The sequence below is a fragment of the Cetorhinus maximus genome, chromosome 21 (assembly GCF_964194155.1).
Source record: "Cetorhinus maximus chromosome 21, sCetMax3.hap1.1, whole genome shotgun sequence".
NCBI lineage: Eukaryota > Metazoa > Chordata > Chondrichthyes > Lamniformes > Cetorhinidae > Cetorhinus > Cetorhinus maximus.
Window position 1 is genome coordinate 92,865,667 of NC_135899.1, and position 16,674 is coordinate 92,882,340.

The 16,674-nt window shown below is 41.1% G+C and overlaps 2 protein-coding genes across 2 annotated transcripts; both read right to left on the reverse strand.

The window, feature by feature from the left end:
- Positions 1–542: 542 nt before the first annotated feature.
- Positions 543–10,318, reverse strand: LOC144696139 (gap junction beta-2 protein-like). Its single transcript, XM_078567483.1, has 2 exons — positions 10,203–10,318; positions 543–2,533 (listed from the first exon to the last, which is right to left on the reverse strand). The coding sequence occupies exon 2, from the start codon at positions 2,520–2,522 to the stop codon at positions 1,854–1,856; it is 669 nt and encodes a 222-aa protein (XP_078423609.1). The 5' UTR covers positions 2,523–2,533; positions 10,203–10,318; the 3' UTR covers positions 543–1,853.
- Positions 2,538–10,315, reverse strand: LOC144696138 (gap junction beta-2 protein-like). Its single transcript, XM_078567482.1, has 2 exons — positions 10,203–10,315; positions 2,538–6,641 (listed from the first exon to the last, which is right to left on the reverse strand). The coding sequence occupies exon 2, from the start codon at positions 6,628–6,630 to the stop codon at positions 5,854–5,856; it is 777 nt and encodes a 258-aa protein (XP_078423608.1). The 5' UTR covers positions 6,631–6,641; positions 10,203–10,315; the 3' UTR covers positions 2,538–5,853.
- Positions 10,319–16,674: the final 6,356 nt, after the last annotated feature.

The window sequence follows — 16,674 nt, forward strand, 5'->3', positions numbered from 1 at the left end:
CAATTTTGGGCCCCGTATCTCAGGAAGGATGTGCTGGCCCTGGAGAGGGTCCAGAGGAGATTCACGAGAATGATCCCAGGAATGAAAGGCTTAACATATGAGGAACGTTTGAGGACTCTGGGTCTATACTCGATGGAGTTTAGAAGGAGGAAGGGGGATCTGATTGAAACTTACAGAATACTGAAAGGCCTGGATAGAGTGGACGTGGGGAAGATGTTTCCATTAGTAGGAGAGACTAGGACCCGAGGGCACAGCCTCAGAGTAAAGGGAAGACCTTTTAGAACAGAGATGAGGAGAAACTTCTTTAGCCAGAGAGTGGTGAATCTATGGAATTCATTGCCACAGAAGACTGTGGAGGCCAGGTCATTGAGTGTATTTAAGACTGAGATAGATAGGTTCTTGATTGGTAAGGGGATCAAAGGTTTTGGAGAGAAGGCGGGAGAATGGGGTTGAGAAACTTATCAGCCATGATTGAATGGTGGAGCAGACTCGATGGGCCGAATGGCCTAATTTCTGCTCCTATGTCTTATGGTCTTAATTTACACTCCCAGTTTATGAGTCTGAATACATCTGTACCTTTCACTTCATCGACTTACCTCACTGCGAGTTCAGGTTGTGCTGACCGGAAATTAGACTGGAGAACTTTGGCTCTGCCAACATTGATCTTGAGAAACCTTTGGTCCATTCAACAGTTCGTGTAGGTCATGTATTAATCATGCTTGTTGGTTTCCACGTGTGTTGAAGACAGAGCATTTTAAGAATCTGTTTTACAATCTTTGACCATGACTAGGGTGAGGTTGTTTGGGTGATGCACTTACTGTAATCAAGCAGCCAGGCTCAATAATGAGCTGCAGAAAACTGGGGCTAATGACCTTGGCTGCATTGAAAGCTCACTCAGTTTGAAAATGTATCCATAATTGTAATTATTCTTCACAGAGGCAAGAAACCAGTGCTTGTAAAATAAGGGCTTTAACTTTTTGTCAAACCTGCCAATCAAACGTTTCTTTACTGTTGACTTTATCATTGTTCATGAGAACTGGAACATTCCTGAGAGAGGCTAGAATCACCTTGCACTGACTGGACTTTCCACATTCCACTCTTAGTGGCAAATCTCTAACGTTTTGCATTAACCAATCAGGACTTTTTGCATTTATACCTAACTACCCGAACCTGCATTTATAAATCTGGTATTTGATATATTACATACAATACCTTACAGATCCAAAATCTACCTCCTATCCAAGACATTCATTACTCTTGGATTATATGGATGAATCACTGGTAAAAGAGTTTCTGTGGCAGCCTGTCTAACCAGTGAGTAGCTGAGTCATAAGGACGACGCAATCCTTAGAATTGATCTATGGCCTCTCTGAACTGGGGTGGTACTAGGGGCCCTGCAGTTGGAGAAAATAGCCCTGAAAATTATTCACACCTGTCCATTAGCAAACAATTGTTGCATTGTGTGGACAGGATCAGTTCAAAATCCCAGCTCAGAAAGCCAAGTGACACCCACCACTGTGAATAATGCTGAGCACTGGATAAGATGCACAAGGACAAGTATGGCAGTGCACCCTACCAAATTCACATGTTCTGCAGAAGGAAGGGAGAAGAAAATTGATGGAGGAAAATGTCAGGAAAATGCAGTCAATAGTCCGAAATTCCTATTCATATTCGGATCTTAGATATATTTGCAGAGCTAAATGTGAAAGATGAATTGGATATTTCATGGAACAGTTTTACTGAGGATGCACACCTGAATTTATGCGAATCACTATTCAAATCTCAATGGGTTTCCTTCAAGCTCTGATCAATTGTTATTTATAAGAAGAAAGGTTGGTTGTTCTCCAATTTTTTTATTGTTCTTTACTGGAGAGAGGCTGCTTATACTGAAAAACACAGTATTTTACAAACAAATAGCACAGTTCAGCAAGATTCAACAACATGCATACAGCTGAAGTCACTAACATGAAAATTGTACAGATTGTTTTCTCTGTTGGCCTAGAAACGAAGCAATCCACAATATTAGGACAGGGATATTCACTGCATTTGACAAGTCTGAGCATCTTGTAGCCTTTATAAATCCAATAAAATAGGTACATAAAGACAGCTTCAAATGACATTTTGAAGAAAATGCTGACCAAGTAAGTTCGAAGAAGAGGGGCATCGATTTTTACTTTCTGCAAATCTGCATTTTGATGAAAGATTTTTATATTCTTCTTGTGTTTTTTTCTTTGATGAACATGCATACCAATGAGAAATGACGGAATGGACACAAAGAGGAGCTGGAAAACCCACAGCCTGATGTGGGAGATGGGGAAGAAATGATCGTAGCACACATTCCTGCAACCAGGTTGCTGTGTGTTGCACACAAAGTCACTCTGTTCATCTCCCCATACAGTCTCAGCTGCCACCACCAAGACCAGGACACGGAAAATGAAAACAACTGAGAGCCACACCTTCCCCAGCGGCGTTGAGTACTTGTTCACTCCACCCAGCAGAGACTGAAGAGAATGCCAATCCATTTTGGATCACCCTAGGAATAAACAGCACCAGTTACTTTACTGCAGATAGGAATCTGGTAAGAACGTGAGAATTGCTGAAAAAAAAGGTCCCTCCAGTTCACCTGCTACCATCCTGTTAGTTGCATGATTCAAGGATAATAGAGTATTGATTCGGCACAGCGATCAATTTCTACCAATTGGTCTATAGCAGTACCAGAGATGAGGCGATATATACCTCAGTGGAATGTTTGAGCAACCATCAACCAAAAGTCACCTGTTCCTCCAAAGCATGCTACACTTGCTCATGTCATGTCTCAATTTACCCATATGCTCTATCCCCAAAATATCTACTTCCCAAATTGTAAATGTTGTTATTTAACTATAAATAATGGTATTAAACTTCCTAAACTAATTAAAGCCATGAGCAGAATCGGTGCAAAATGGGTGGGGATTTGACATAACTGATCTCCACCCTATTTTCTGATTGATGACACTAATCCACGTGTAAAACATGTACCCTGGTATGTCTAAATGTTGATGAAAAAATCATGGTTGGCTGACGTAGCTGGTTATCAAAACCTCATGCCTTTCCAAATATGTTAGCATCAAAACTAAAACATCAACATGGCAACACAAGGGATGTTCTGAAATTCCTTTTGGTACTGGGTACTGCTGCAGATTGTAGATACATGGTGGAAGCCTGAACTTTCACACATTGTGAGTTCCTAGTCACAGCAGGAGCTGGTACTAAATAAAGGTGAGGTTCTTCACATAATGGGTGGGGCGGGGGGAGAGAACATCAGCAGAGAGAATGTGAGAGCGTTGGCTGTCTCTACTCCCTGTTAGCTGATTAACAGAGGTTATAGAATATCAATAGGTTGGTTGTTCCATCAATTCCAAATCAGAGGTTTAAAATTCTGATCCTCTCAGTTGAAAGCTTAAATTTAACAAGGCCAACAAGAACTCCACTGGAGATTAGATGCAAACTGCTTATCAGCTGGATTTAAACATCTATCACACCAAACCTCCAGAAACCAGGTTAGATACCCACTTTTGGAATATTAACTGTGTATCCATCACTGCAAAGGAAAATAGCCACTTGTCCATCAAACCAACACAGAAAATAAAACATATGTAGGCCAAACCAGGTGAGGATATTTCCTTCCCTAAAGGGCATTAGTGAACCAGATAACAATTAGTGATAGTTCCATGGTCACCATTACTGAGACTAGCTTTACATTCCAGGTTTATGAATTGAGTTTAAATTCCACCAGCTGCTGTGGTGGGATTTGAACCCATATCCCCAGAGCATTAACCATGGCCTCTGAATTACTAGCCATTACTACAATGTCACCATCTCCCCACAAATAGCAGTCAGCGCCAGCAGGATCAGTAGCAGCTGCTTATATTGTGCCCAGCAAAAGGCCTAGGATCACCAATGGACCCAGGCCACAGATGAGTGAGGGTGGGATAAAGGGCACGGGGTGGGTGCCATGAGAGACGGGGTGAAGGAGCAAGGGTGGTGATCTCAGCAGGGCGGCCCCCCCTTCCCAAAGCAGGCTCCCTCAATCTGGCAGAATACCTTTGAATGAGAGACTCCCATCTGGGAGCCTGCAAACAAACATGGCAGGGTTTTACTTTTCAGGCTCCACACATGGCGAGTCACTGCTTGCTGCTCGATGAATACCAGTAGTGGGATAAAGCCCTTAAATGGGTATTAATTAGGACTGGATGGGAAGGCTGTCCACCAGCCTGCCTGCCCCAGACTTAATCAAGGCAGGAGCTGGAAGGTAGTGGGGTCCCCACCCTGCACCTCCTAGCCCAATTAAATCCACCCATCGCCTCCAAACTCGCCTTAGGGAAGGTATTAAATTTTGCTCCTTCATTTCCAAGCTCAGATATAATCCAATGCACAGTTTAATTTAAACAAAAACATTTTATTGTAACATATAATCATATTTAAAGCCTTAGGTACAGTACATTCCAAAAGGTTCACTGTGCTGTCACTATTCCAACAAGCATAACAATGTGTTGCATATTTCAGTTATATCTTACATAAGCCTAGGAGTTGAAGTCATTCAGCTTCTTAACTCAATCTCCAGGCAACTAGGCTGTCCTCATGGGCTACAGAATAATGGAGGGAAAACACTTTGGATCCATTCCCCAGGCAAAAGAAAGAAAGACAGAGAAAATCTGAAAACTTACTCATAAATATGGTTCTAAGATACCTTCCGTTTTCCTCAAAAAAAAATGACAGGTTGGGTGTAAACTGTGCCAACTATGTCACAGAGCACATTTGACTAATGGAACTCCTAATGTGTCTGCAAAATTGCAAACTCTGCATGGTTTTTGCATTCCAAGTCTTTGTGAATCAATAGAATAACAAACCTTGACTGAAAGTAGAATTTGTATTTTCATAATCTGCTACATCAAAGACTTGCCTTTTTCCTATTGTTCACTTTTCAACAATCAGTCATCACACAAGAGCTAGGGCAACAGACCAAAGAGGAGCTTAGTGTAGCTACACTTATTGAACTTTCCACATCCCACTGTTAAAGACACTTTCATATTGAAGGAATGCCAACAGCAACAAATTTGCAGCACTGCCACCATTGGCAGCATATTCAAAATAAAAGACCTGAAGCTCTGGACATCTAAAAGAAATGCAGACCCAGGTTTTCAGAAGTCATCCACACAGATGTAAACTTTAGCAGCCAGATTCCCACCTTCAGCTGCTAAAACCACAGGTTTCAGCCTCCAACAGTTGCATGTGAATTGGCATCAGGAAATATGACGATCAAGAAAAAGTAGTGCATAGAAGTTATGGGCCACAGTGTGAATGTGCTCCATGGACCGCCTATGGCAGGTTCTACTCCTTTATACCTCAACCTTTGCTCATTTACATGAACATCAAGCAAATCCTCGTTATCAGGTATTTAAGGCACAATTATCTGGTTTCGTATAAAACTGCATTTAATCTAGTTCTCTGGTACTCTGACATACATCTTCCATTCAAAGCATCGGGCTTCTAATCTGCTTCAGGTTCCTTATCTTCGTTGTGTGAATCGCTTTATCTATAATCCTTCTTTATTTGGTGGATATATTTGACAGAAGTCGCGTTCCAGAGGTCTACACAGCATTACAAAAAATGCAGTGATCGCATGCTCACAAACGTAACATGTAACAGTGACAAAAGGAATAATCTGAAATAAAAATAAATACAATGCCTAAAAGTTGCAAGTTTATCATTTCTTCCTGATAATATTTCATTGCAAAGTCACACTATGATCGGTTGAGCCATGAAATATGTGCATATTGTATAATTATAAATAATTCAGAAATCATTGTCTTTTTAGCATATGGAAGTGTGATCTGAACTGCTGTTTTGATCATCATCGAATTTTGATGTGCTGATATTTGAGGAACTAAGAGCAACCGTTAATTTTTTGTCTTGTTCATTGCTCTCTGCTGCAGAATGCAAGCTTTGCGTCCATTGCATAATGCAATACTTTACAATCAAATAGCACAATTCAGCAACATTTAGCAAGATGCATACAGCTGAAGTCACTAACATGAAAACAGTAAAAATTGTTTTCTCTGTTGGCCTAGAAACGAAGCAATCCACAATATTAGGACAGGGATATTCACCGCATTTGACAAGTCTGAGCATCTTGTAGCCTTTATAAATCCAATAAAATAGGTACATAAAGACAGCTTCAAATGACATTTTGAAGAAAATGCTGACCAAGTAAGTTTGAAGAAGAGGGGCATCGATTTTTACTTTCTGCAAATCTGCATTCTGATGAAAGATTTTTATGTTCTTCTTGTGTTTTTTCCTTTGATGAACATGCATACCAATGATAAATGATGGAATGGACACAAAGAGGAGCTGGAAAACCCACAGCCTGATGTGGGAGATGGGGAAGAAATGATCGTAGCACACATTCCTGCAACCAGGTTGCTGTGTGTTGCACACAAAGTCACTCTGTTCATCTCCCCAAACAGTCTCAGCTGCCACCACCAAGACCAGGACACGGAAAATGAAAACGACTGAGAGCCACACTTTCCCCAGGGATGTTGAGTACTTGTTGACCCCATTCAGCAGGGAATGAAGGAAATACCATCCCATTCTTGATCACTCTAGGAATAAACAGCACCAGTTACTTTACTGCAGCAGGAAATCTAGAATTTATCTACAGATCGCTTTAAAAATCTGTGCATGTATGCATTTCTTGCTCAATTTCTAGTGCTGATTTTTGGCCACACTTTTATGTTAGCATTCAACAGTGAAGCTGCCTTGTCTAATATTTACAGCAGAAATCCTGTATGTAAACAGTTTATTGTCACAACGTTGCTGCAGACTCTGGCTGGTAGGTAGCTCCGTGGGACAAGTTTGTTTGAATCACGATTACTGCATGTGGTCTGTTGACAAATGGACTGTTCTGTTAACTATGGAGCTACGAAGACTAAGATCATGGCCAAAATTTCCCACATTGTGAACTTCCAATCTCTATGGCAACTAACTAATGCCACTGCAGGAAAATGTGAATGTTCTTTACATAGAGGAGAGAAATGTAGCAGAGAGAAGAGAATCCTATCTTCAGCTGCATTCCCTTGCCATCTCCTGCGATATCTGATTAACAAACTGTCTAAGGGTTGTGTGTGAACTGCTCTTCTTCCCAGTTAGAGGTTTGAAAAATCTGAGAAAATAAAGGTTATGTTCTCTGTAAGTACCTGAAAGGTATCTGTGGTATAACAATTTAAATTATTTGTGAGCACAACCTTGTCCTAATATATTTCTGGTCTTTATTTAACATCTGCCTATCTCTCTTTAACTTTCACAGTTTGCCTTTCAGGAATCTGTGATTATTTTGGTTTATTACACATTGCAAAATATATTTTTCTTTCCAACTTTCTGTGCTCCTGAAGCTGATGGCTTTTGCTGGGTATGGGTCTATAGGATTTGGCACCCCTCCAGTCCCATGCCCAAGTGGTCATTTCCCATGTATATGTCAGCAAGCTATTTGATTTGTGCAGTCAAATCAGCACAAGATACTGACATTTCTGTAAGATGTCATTATTATATTTAATTTAAAAGGTAAGATGAATAACTTTTGTTTAAACGATGCATGTTGCAACAAGATCATTGTGATGTTTCCTATTTTAAAAGGTGATGTAACTTGACAAAACATTTTTCAACAGTTTTTAAAAATTAATAATATTCAAGATAAAGGTGGAAACTTTAATCACATGCAGCTTCGTTCAGGACCAGGTGATGCCAGGACCCTGTGTCTGACCAGGAGACTAGGCTGGGTTGAGCTACACAGAGATGTGAATGACAACCCAACGTTGTTAACTGCACCAGAATCGACAAATTCATTATTAAAAACTATAAAAATTCACTTTAAATATCTGCGCTGTTATTCCATCTAATTCTGCCGGAGCCTGTCAAATATAAAGGAAACAGATCATTTTTAAAATTCAGCTGTTGTGCAAGATTCTAGGGTCCAGTTTTCAGGAGAGATGGCTGTTGATTGTCCCAGGAACTAAATCTTCTGGATAACTCCTTAATGTGGCAATAACAATTCCTTAATTATAAAACATTCCGAGTTTTCAGTGAAACAAGCTAAGCTGAGATTTTGGCAGCAGGTCCCAGGTTTAAAGATGCTCAGCCTGTTTATTACAAAATAGCTCCCATTATATTTTGCAAGAATCGCTGAAATCCACAATGTTAAAAAACGTACTCCTTGTGAAGACTTCACAGAGCCCAGTGTTATGTTCATCTCTATTATATTTAGGTAAGAACTAAACTTCATGACATAAAGATCTGAAAATCAATATAGGCAAGTGAATAGGTGCTGGTCTTGGTTCAAATATAGAACATACATCTCTGAGTTAGAAGTTCGTAGGATGAAGCCCCATCCAGAGACTTGAGCACATGATGTAGGCTGCCAGTTCAGCGCAGTGCTGACGGAGTGCTGCACAGTTAGAAATGCTGTCTCTTGGATGAGTTGCTAAACGTCTTCCCCTCTCAGGTGTTCTAAAAGATTGCTTAGCACTATTTAAAGAAGAGTAGGGGAATTGTCCTGCCCTTCATTTGTCTCTCAGTCATAATCATTAAAACAGAACATTTTATCATTTATCAAATTATGGTTTGTGGGATCTTGCTGTGCACAAACTGGCTGAATGTGTATCCCTATATTATATCAGTGAGTACAAACATCCATTGTGAAGTTTGTTCTGGACATTCCAAGATTGTGAAAAACACTAAATAAAAGCAGCTTCATTTGTGGGATTATTTGAAAGTGAAAAGTAATCTACTCATTTGAACAATTTCTCAAACTAGCCCCTTCTGTTCAGACATTACATTATACAGCTACATCTGTACTTCAACAGATCCAGGTCAATGCAACAACAAATACTATGACAGATAATAACTGCAATTTCAGATAGAATTAGATGTTTATTGGGAAACTGGACTTCCACCTTTCTTTTCTCAAAATTGTACTATTCAATAGTGGCTTTTTAAATTAAAAATAAATATGGTGCGGCGAAATATATTATTGAACACAGACTCCTTAAACAGTCCAAATAAAACATTACATACACAATGAAAAGCTCCATTGTGCAATTTTGGAAAAAAAAATGGATTATATAAACATGCTAATGCACTAATCTCCTGTTCAGACGAGGGCCACATTTGTGTTACAAATTAACATGTAGTAGGCTCATATGTGTGTCTACCTTGAGATTGTGACTCAAACCTGGGCTTCCATAAGACCATAAGACATAGGAGCAGAAATTAGGCCATTCGGCCCATCGAGTCTGCTCCGCCATTCAATCATGGCTGATAAGTTTCTCAACCCCATTCTCCCCGTAACCTTTGATCCCCTTACCAATCAAGAACCTATCTATCTCGGTCTTAAATACACTCAATGACCTAGCCTCCACAGCCTTCTGTGGCAATGAATTCCATAGATATTCCAAGGTTCCTATACTCAACATTCAGTCAAGGTCGTGATTCCATGGGCTATTTCCACCCACCTAATTATGGCAGATCATAAAGTGGTATCTGGGCTTGCCAGCAGTGCATGGAAAACACTATAGTTTGAGAAAACCGTAAAGAGATAAAAGTAACAATAATCATAAAAGTAAAGAAAAAAAACACTGATTTAAGAAAAAGAAAAACAAATGACTAATAATAATCAGTTAAATAAAGCAAAAAATAGAATACCCTTTAACAATGCTTTTCGTTTATTTAAAATGGTCAGCTAAACATCACTCAACTTTTACACAATTATAATGGGTGTCACTGTGTAGTAGTAAGTTTCACATTCTCACCACTCTCTGGGTTAAAAAGGTTTCTCCTGAATTCACTATTGGATTTATTAGTGACTGTCCTATATTTATGACCCCCCTACTGCTGGAGCTCTCCACAAGTGGAAACCTCTTTCTACGTTTACCCTATCAAAACCCTTAATCTTAAAAGACTTTAATCAGGTCACCCCTCAACCTGCTCTTCTCGCAAGAAAAGTGCCCCAGCTTGTTTAATCTTTCCTCTCCATTCTGGTGCCAGCTTGCAACTATTTTCAAAAAGATCATTAAAGGCAAACATTTGTGGGCAAATATATCTTTCTATAACCAGATGAGTTGTAGTTTTTATCCACAAAACTCACAGACCATAAAATAAATTCTGCTTACCTTGTTCTAAATTTAGAATTGGAATAAACTGTAGAAAGTGCTGAGTGAAAACGCCATCTGCAATATCACAGCCTGATATCTAAACCCAAATGAGGGAGCTTTTTTCCAATGTGCCTATAATCAGAAGCAGAATCAGTTTGAAATAAAACCCAAAGAGGCAACAGCAAATGAAGAATGTAGGTGGACTGGCTATAAAGGAACATTGTTCCTCTTAATGTTCTTCTATTGTTCCTCTGAAGCTACAAAGACATCATTCTACACTAATTTCCTCTTCCCTGCATTCTCACTGTACAAACTCAGGGTTTGTTTCCAACCCTAACTAATTCTTTCACAAGGGCTTGAAACTGTGGAAGACCTTATATTCCTCAGTTATTCCTTTCTCCTGCATACAGACTTTCAATATTCAAATTTGTGGTAACTCTTTGTTGAAATCTCTCAACTAAATGGACATTCGGCCCAGCTGAGCTAGGTTGGAGTTTATGCTCCACACGAATCTCCTCCTAGTCCTCTTCAGGTAATCCTATCAGCATAACGTTCTATTCCTTCTTCCTGTATTTATCCAGCTTCCCCTCAAATCATTCTATACTATTTGCCTTAACCACACCCTATGATAGTGAATTCTACGGGTGAAGAAGTTTTACCTGAATTCCAATTAGGTTTATTAGTGAATGTCTTGTATTTATGATCCCTAGATTTGGCCTCTCCGCAATTGGAAACATCCTTTCTGTGTTTCCCTGTCCAACCCCTTCTTAACTTTAAAGACCCTTAGTTTTCACTTTTCTAGAGGTAAGAACCCCAGCCTGTTCAATCTTCCCTGGCAGTTAACCTCTCAGCTCTGGTATCATCCTTCCAGGTCTTTTTTTAAAAAAATGACTGAAGGCAAAAGTTTGGGGGGAAACGTTATTTCTATATTAGATGAATTGTATTTTTAATCCACAAGAATCACAGGGCATAAAATAAATTCAGCTTACCTTGTTCTAAATTTAGAATTACAATTTCACTGCGGAAAGTACTGGGTGAAAAGATCATCTGCAATATCCCAGGCTGATGTATAGACGGAAACCAGGGAGTTCTTCATGCAATGTGCCTATTTCAGCTACAGAACCAGTTGAAATAAAAAAAGACAAAAGGTATCCACGAATGAAGAATGTAGCTGGACCAGCTATGAAGAAACCATCAATCTCCTACGGCATTATGACATATTTGAAATATGGCTCAAACAAATTCTGGAAAAGCATTGTCACCTTTGGCATCACAAACTCCTCATTATGGTATATTAACACCGGCGTGTAATTATTAGTGAGCTGTTTGGAAGTAATGCAGATCCTTTTTAAATGCAGAGTAATGGGTGGCCAGGGTTGCTGATGGAAGTACATTCTTATCATTTTTGGGAGAGAGATGCAGCGTCTCCACATTGTACCAAATAATATTGATGGAAAACTTCCTGTTAGCACTTTTAGTGCTCTTATTTTGAGATGGTTGGAAGTAGATTATAAGGAAACTGTGCAGTTGATATTCAGTCACAATAGAGTTTTTTTTTCCTTAAGATGGCGAGCTTTATTGTTAATCTCCTGACAGCCAATTGGTGGAAGAGGAGACCAGAAGACAATCTTTACACAGTTTTGGACTTTATTCACAAGGTGGAACATCACAAATATATAGCTAATAGTTATTTGGTAGTACAGAACTTGAGTATTGCTGAAAAAGAGACATGTAGAAGCTTTTCATTTTGCACACCAGGACACTTGGTAAGAACACTAATACAAGGGGGAAAAACAATTTATACTGTATGTGAAGTAAGTGCTGATTTGTTGGCATGGATTCTGATTGGTAGAGGCATTGCCATGGAGAATGCACCCGTGATGGTGGCTGACAGTTAACTGCCAAGCATTGTTTGAAATTTAAACCAGGCAGCTTGATCCTGATTGGTCAAGGCATTGCCCTGAGGAATGAGTCAGCGAATGGCTGGCACTTATTTTGTTTGGCTGAAACAGGCGCAATGTGTCTACATGTTCTTTCTGGCTGCAAAGTACAGGGCCCCGTGTATTAATGGGGAGAATTTTCTCTCTCTTGAGGACGGTTGGATGGGAACGGGCGGGCGCATAGCCGATCACCGCCCGTGATCAACTGCGCGCCGCCATTTTACACTGTGACACGCACCCGGAAGCGCTGAGCGCTCCCTGTGTGGGCGGGGTGGGGAGTAGGCTGAGTCAGGGCTGCCTCAGGGAGATTAGTTTGATTCTGGAAAATTTGAATAAAGAAAAAAAATTTTGAAGACATGTCCCCTCATGGGACAGTGTCACATGAGTTGGGCCATGTCAATGAATTTTATTTAAAAATTTTATTAAACTTTAAAAACCTTCATGAAACCTCATCCCGCCCATGCATGAGGTTTCATGATAAATGCGAAGGCCACCTGGGCTCTTCACCTGCCCGTCAACCTTAAGGTTGGACGGGCAGCTCAGTTAATTGGCTTAATTGGTGTTTAAATGGCCTTAATAGGCCTTTGACAGTTTGGCGAGCGTGCAGCCAACTCCAGTGCGCACCCGCCGAACTCAAGACCTGAATGATGTGCGGTGATGTCGGGACGCACGCCTGACGTCACTGCGCATCATTTTACGCGTTGGCAAGTGGGCCCCACCCCTGCTCGCTGACCCGAAGATTCTGGCCAATATATTTAGCTTCCAGAACGCGCAAATATGCCACACTGCAAGCCCGACTGACAATCTTAAATTGGTTGTCAGTGTAATTCTTAGCACCCTGAGGATTATTTAGCAAATGTTGTCCAATCGCGGAATCACATCTAATGTTGGACACTGTGCTTTGAGTTATACAAGCATGAGCTGGTTGGGTATGTCTATCCCTTGCCCGTTGCGAACAGTGGCAGGGACATGCTCTTTGATATGATCTGCCAGTCTTTGGGACATACCTAGCATCACACTGGCATTGAAATTCACATACCACATCACTCATTTGTGTGATAGGCAGAACGTCTTGTTGGCCTGTTAGTGGCAAATACCACTCGTGTTGCTACTGCATAGTAGCAGCGTGAAACAGCTAGCTTCACCTGTTGCTCAAATTTTTGAGATACCTTGTCCTTCCAGAGTAATCTGAGGTAGACTGGACACAATTCAGGGCCAAAAGTGACAGCCTTAGGCCTGTTCATGAGTTTGTGTGATACACTGCACAAAATGATCTGATCAGGGTAGCCATTATTCTTCAGGATGCCTTTGATGTGTGCTAAGAATTACGCTAACAACCAATTTAAGATTGTCAGTCAGGCTCACAATTTGGTGCATTTGTATGTACTGGAAGCCACATATATTAACACACAGGGCCCTGTACTTTGCAGACAGAAAAAACATGTACACACATTGTGTCTGTTTCAGCTAAACAAAATAAGTGACAGCCATTTGCCGACTCATTCCTCAGTGCAATGCCTTGACCAATCAGGGTCAAGTTGCCTGGTTTAAACTTCAAACAATGCTTGGCAGTTAACTGTCAGTCACCATCACTAGTGCATTCTCCATGGGAACGCCTCTGCCAATCAGAGTCCACTTGCCAATCAATGAGCACTTTCTTCACATACAGTATAAATTGTTGTTTTCCCCCTTATATTGGTATTCTTGAGAAGTGTCCTGATGAGTTCAAGACGAAAAGCTTTGGCGTGTCTCTTTTTTCAGTAATTACTGCATTGAGGCTGTAGGGTCTTTTGTAACCTGAAGATGGCAACCCTCGTTGGAAATACAACCAATCTTGATGATTTTTCTGATGACTGTTAAAGTAAAATGAGGGGATCAAACTCTTCTGCCCATTTTACAGATCTGAAAGTCTGCCCGGGGTCAAAAGCTTTCTGCCGTTCGCACTTCTGCTGAGATCAGTGCTGGTGCTTAGTGGCTGACACAACAGCTAACATATCCATAGCCCCTTCAACAAGGAAAAACATCACACGGCACTCCACAGAGGCGTGATCACAAAGATCGGCACTAAGCCAAAGGAAGTGTGGCCAAAAGCTAGTCAAAGGCATGGGTTTTGAATAGAGTCTTGCTTGCCAACTCATGTGATCAGCCACGAGATTTTCCTTGCTGGCAGAAATCTTCTTTAGCTGTCCTGTTCAGACTCACTGTACATGAGCTTTCTTGGCATTCTGGAGTCCTGCATTATTATCACATATTCTGATCAATGCAGCTGTTCCTTTAGTCAGCCTGGCCTCAGCATTAAATGCCTGATTATGCCGGAGTGTCTTACAGTTTGTGATGCCGCGAGAAACCTAGAGCAACTGATTCCACTCATCTGGGATCCTTTTCAGCTGAGTTGGCTGTGAACCTCAGTAAAGATCACGGAGGAGGTCATAGGTGAGCTTCTATTAACAGATGCCCGAACGTGCATTAAAAAGGATCAGCAGCTTAACTGGCTTTCCACTGCAGCGAGTAGGCATTGCCTTATCATAAACCTGAAGAAAGAGATTTTGCTTCAACTGTTGGGCAAGCGCTGCACCGAACCAATCATCGTTGTTGGTAATACCGAAACAAATATTATCAGCTGGTAATCAATACAACATCAGTGCATTCGAAACTTTACTTCATAACAGACTAAAACTGCCGAGGGTATGTTTGCCCACAGTTTCCATCTTGTGCTGACAGTGTCGTGTACATCTTTGAGGGAGATTCACACAGCTTTGGTTTGGTACGTTTTGCAGCCAATTTGATATTAGACTGGATCTTTGCTTCACGTGTTGTCAAAAAGGAGCCAAGGCATTTTCCTCGAACCTTCCATAAATCTAACTGCCGTATGGGCACGGCTGCCTGCTCTCTCTAAACCTCTGACAGGTAACTACTGGGGGGACTCTGCCTTTAATCACGAATACAAGCCTTTGTCCTGGGTGTAGAACTAAAGTTACTGTCAGACAATGTAAAAGAGGTAAACAGGAAGTAAGGAAATGCAGATGTTGAAAATATGAAATGGAAACTGCAAATGCTGGACACACAGAGCAGATGGAGCAGGATCTGCGGCGAGAAAAGACAAGTTAACAATTCTGGTGCATCGCTGTCTGGTCAGCGGATGGTGTGGTATATCATCTACAAAATAACATGGTGACACAATTATATCATCACACGATGTGTTTGCAGACAAACATAAAGTGTTGTCAAACGTGTTTCTATGATAATGATATCCCTGTCTCAGTGCTTATGATACAAACAGCTATGACATTCAAATAATTATTGGCCAGAAATTCAATACTGCCAGAGCCATTTTCTGGCACAAAATGGACATCTAAGCAGACATTATGGTGGGTGGGGCACATGTGCTTGTTACAAATTGGACAGTTGATGCCCACTATATTAGTAAAGGCAGAAAAAGAGGTGTCCAGGGCCCATACCTGGAACAGGGCCCATACCTGGAACAGGGCCCATACCTGGACTTTTTGCATATGCAGATAGGAGGCTAACATCTGTTTGCAGGCCACTTTGTAAAATTGGACATGATTTGAATACAGCAGGTGTCTTAAAGAAACCACTGGAGGACACCATCTAAAGTAACCACACGTACATTGCTGAAGACCATTCCCGGCCTCTCCCAATCACTTCCCTGCTTTCCTGATCTCCATCTCCTTTGTAGCTTCTCCCCAACTTTTAATCACCCATCTCCTTGATTGCTTCCTCCCTCCGCAAGGGCCTAACTGAACGCCATTGCTGCCAAGGCAGTGGCGCAAAATATAAATCCTTTTCATCTGCAACTTGTTTGGATGCACTCAGCAGACTTGCAGTCCCTGCTCAAATCACTGAACTGAGACACCCAGGCTCAGGCTCCCACAGACTGTCAGGACAAAAGGTGTGACACAGGATAAACTATCAAAATAAGGGACAATCCCTTAAAATATGAGGCACTTGGTCACCTTGCCCATTTTGTGCCACTGGTGTAAAGCAACTTCCAGGCGATTGAATGAAATATTATGCACTACAGCTTCAGTTGTTTTGTCAAGTTGTAGTTAAACATGTCAAATTGTTAACAACATACATTACCAAATATCAATTGTGTTTGAAAAAATATTTCCTATGTGTTTTTGCAATACTAAATTTCTGACAAAGCAAGCTTGTCTGCTTATAATCAAGATAAAAGCAAAGATCTCTTCTAGAGATCTTCCTTCTACAGTTTCCAACCTCATAGTCTCCCAACCCTGGTCAGCCCGCTTCTACCTCCTCCCCAAAATCCACAAACAGGACTGTCCCGGCAGACCGATCGTGTCAGCTTGTTCCTGACTCACGGAACTCATTTCTCGTTATCTTGACTCCCTTCTCTCTCCCCTTGTCCAGTCTCTTCCCATCTACATCCGCCATTCCTCTGATGCTCTACATCATATCAACAATTTCCAGTTCCCTGGCCCCAACCGCCTCCTCTTCACCATAGACGCCCAATCCCTCTACACCTCCATCCCCAACCAGGATGGTCTGAGGGCTCTCTGCTTCTTCCT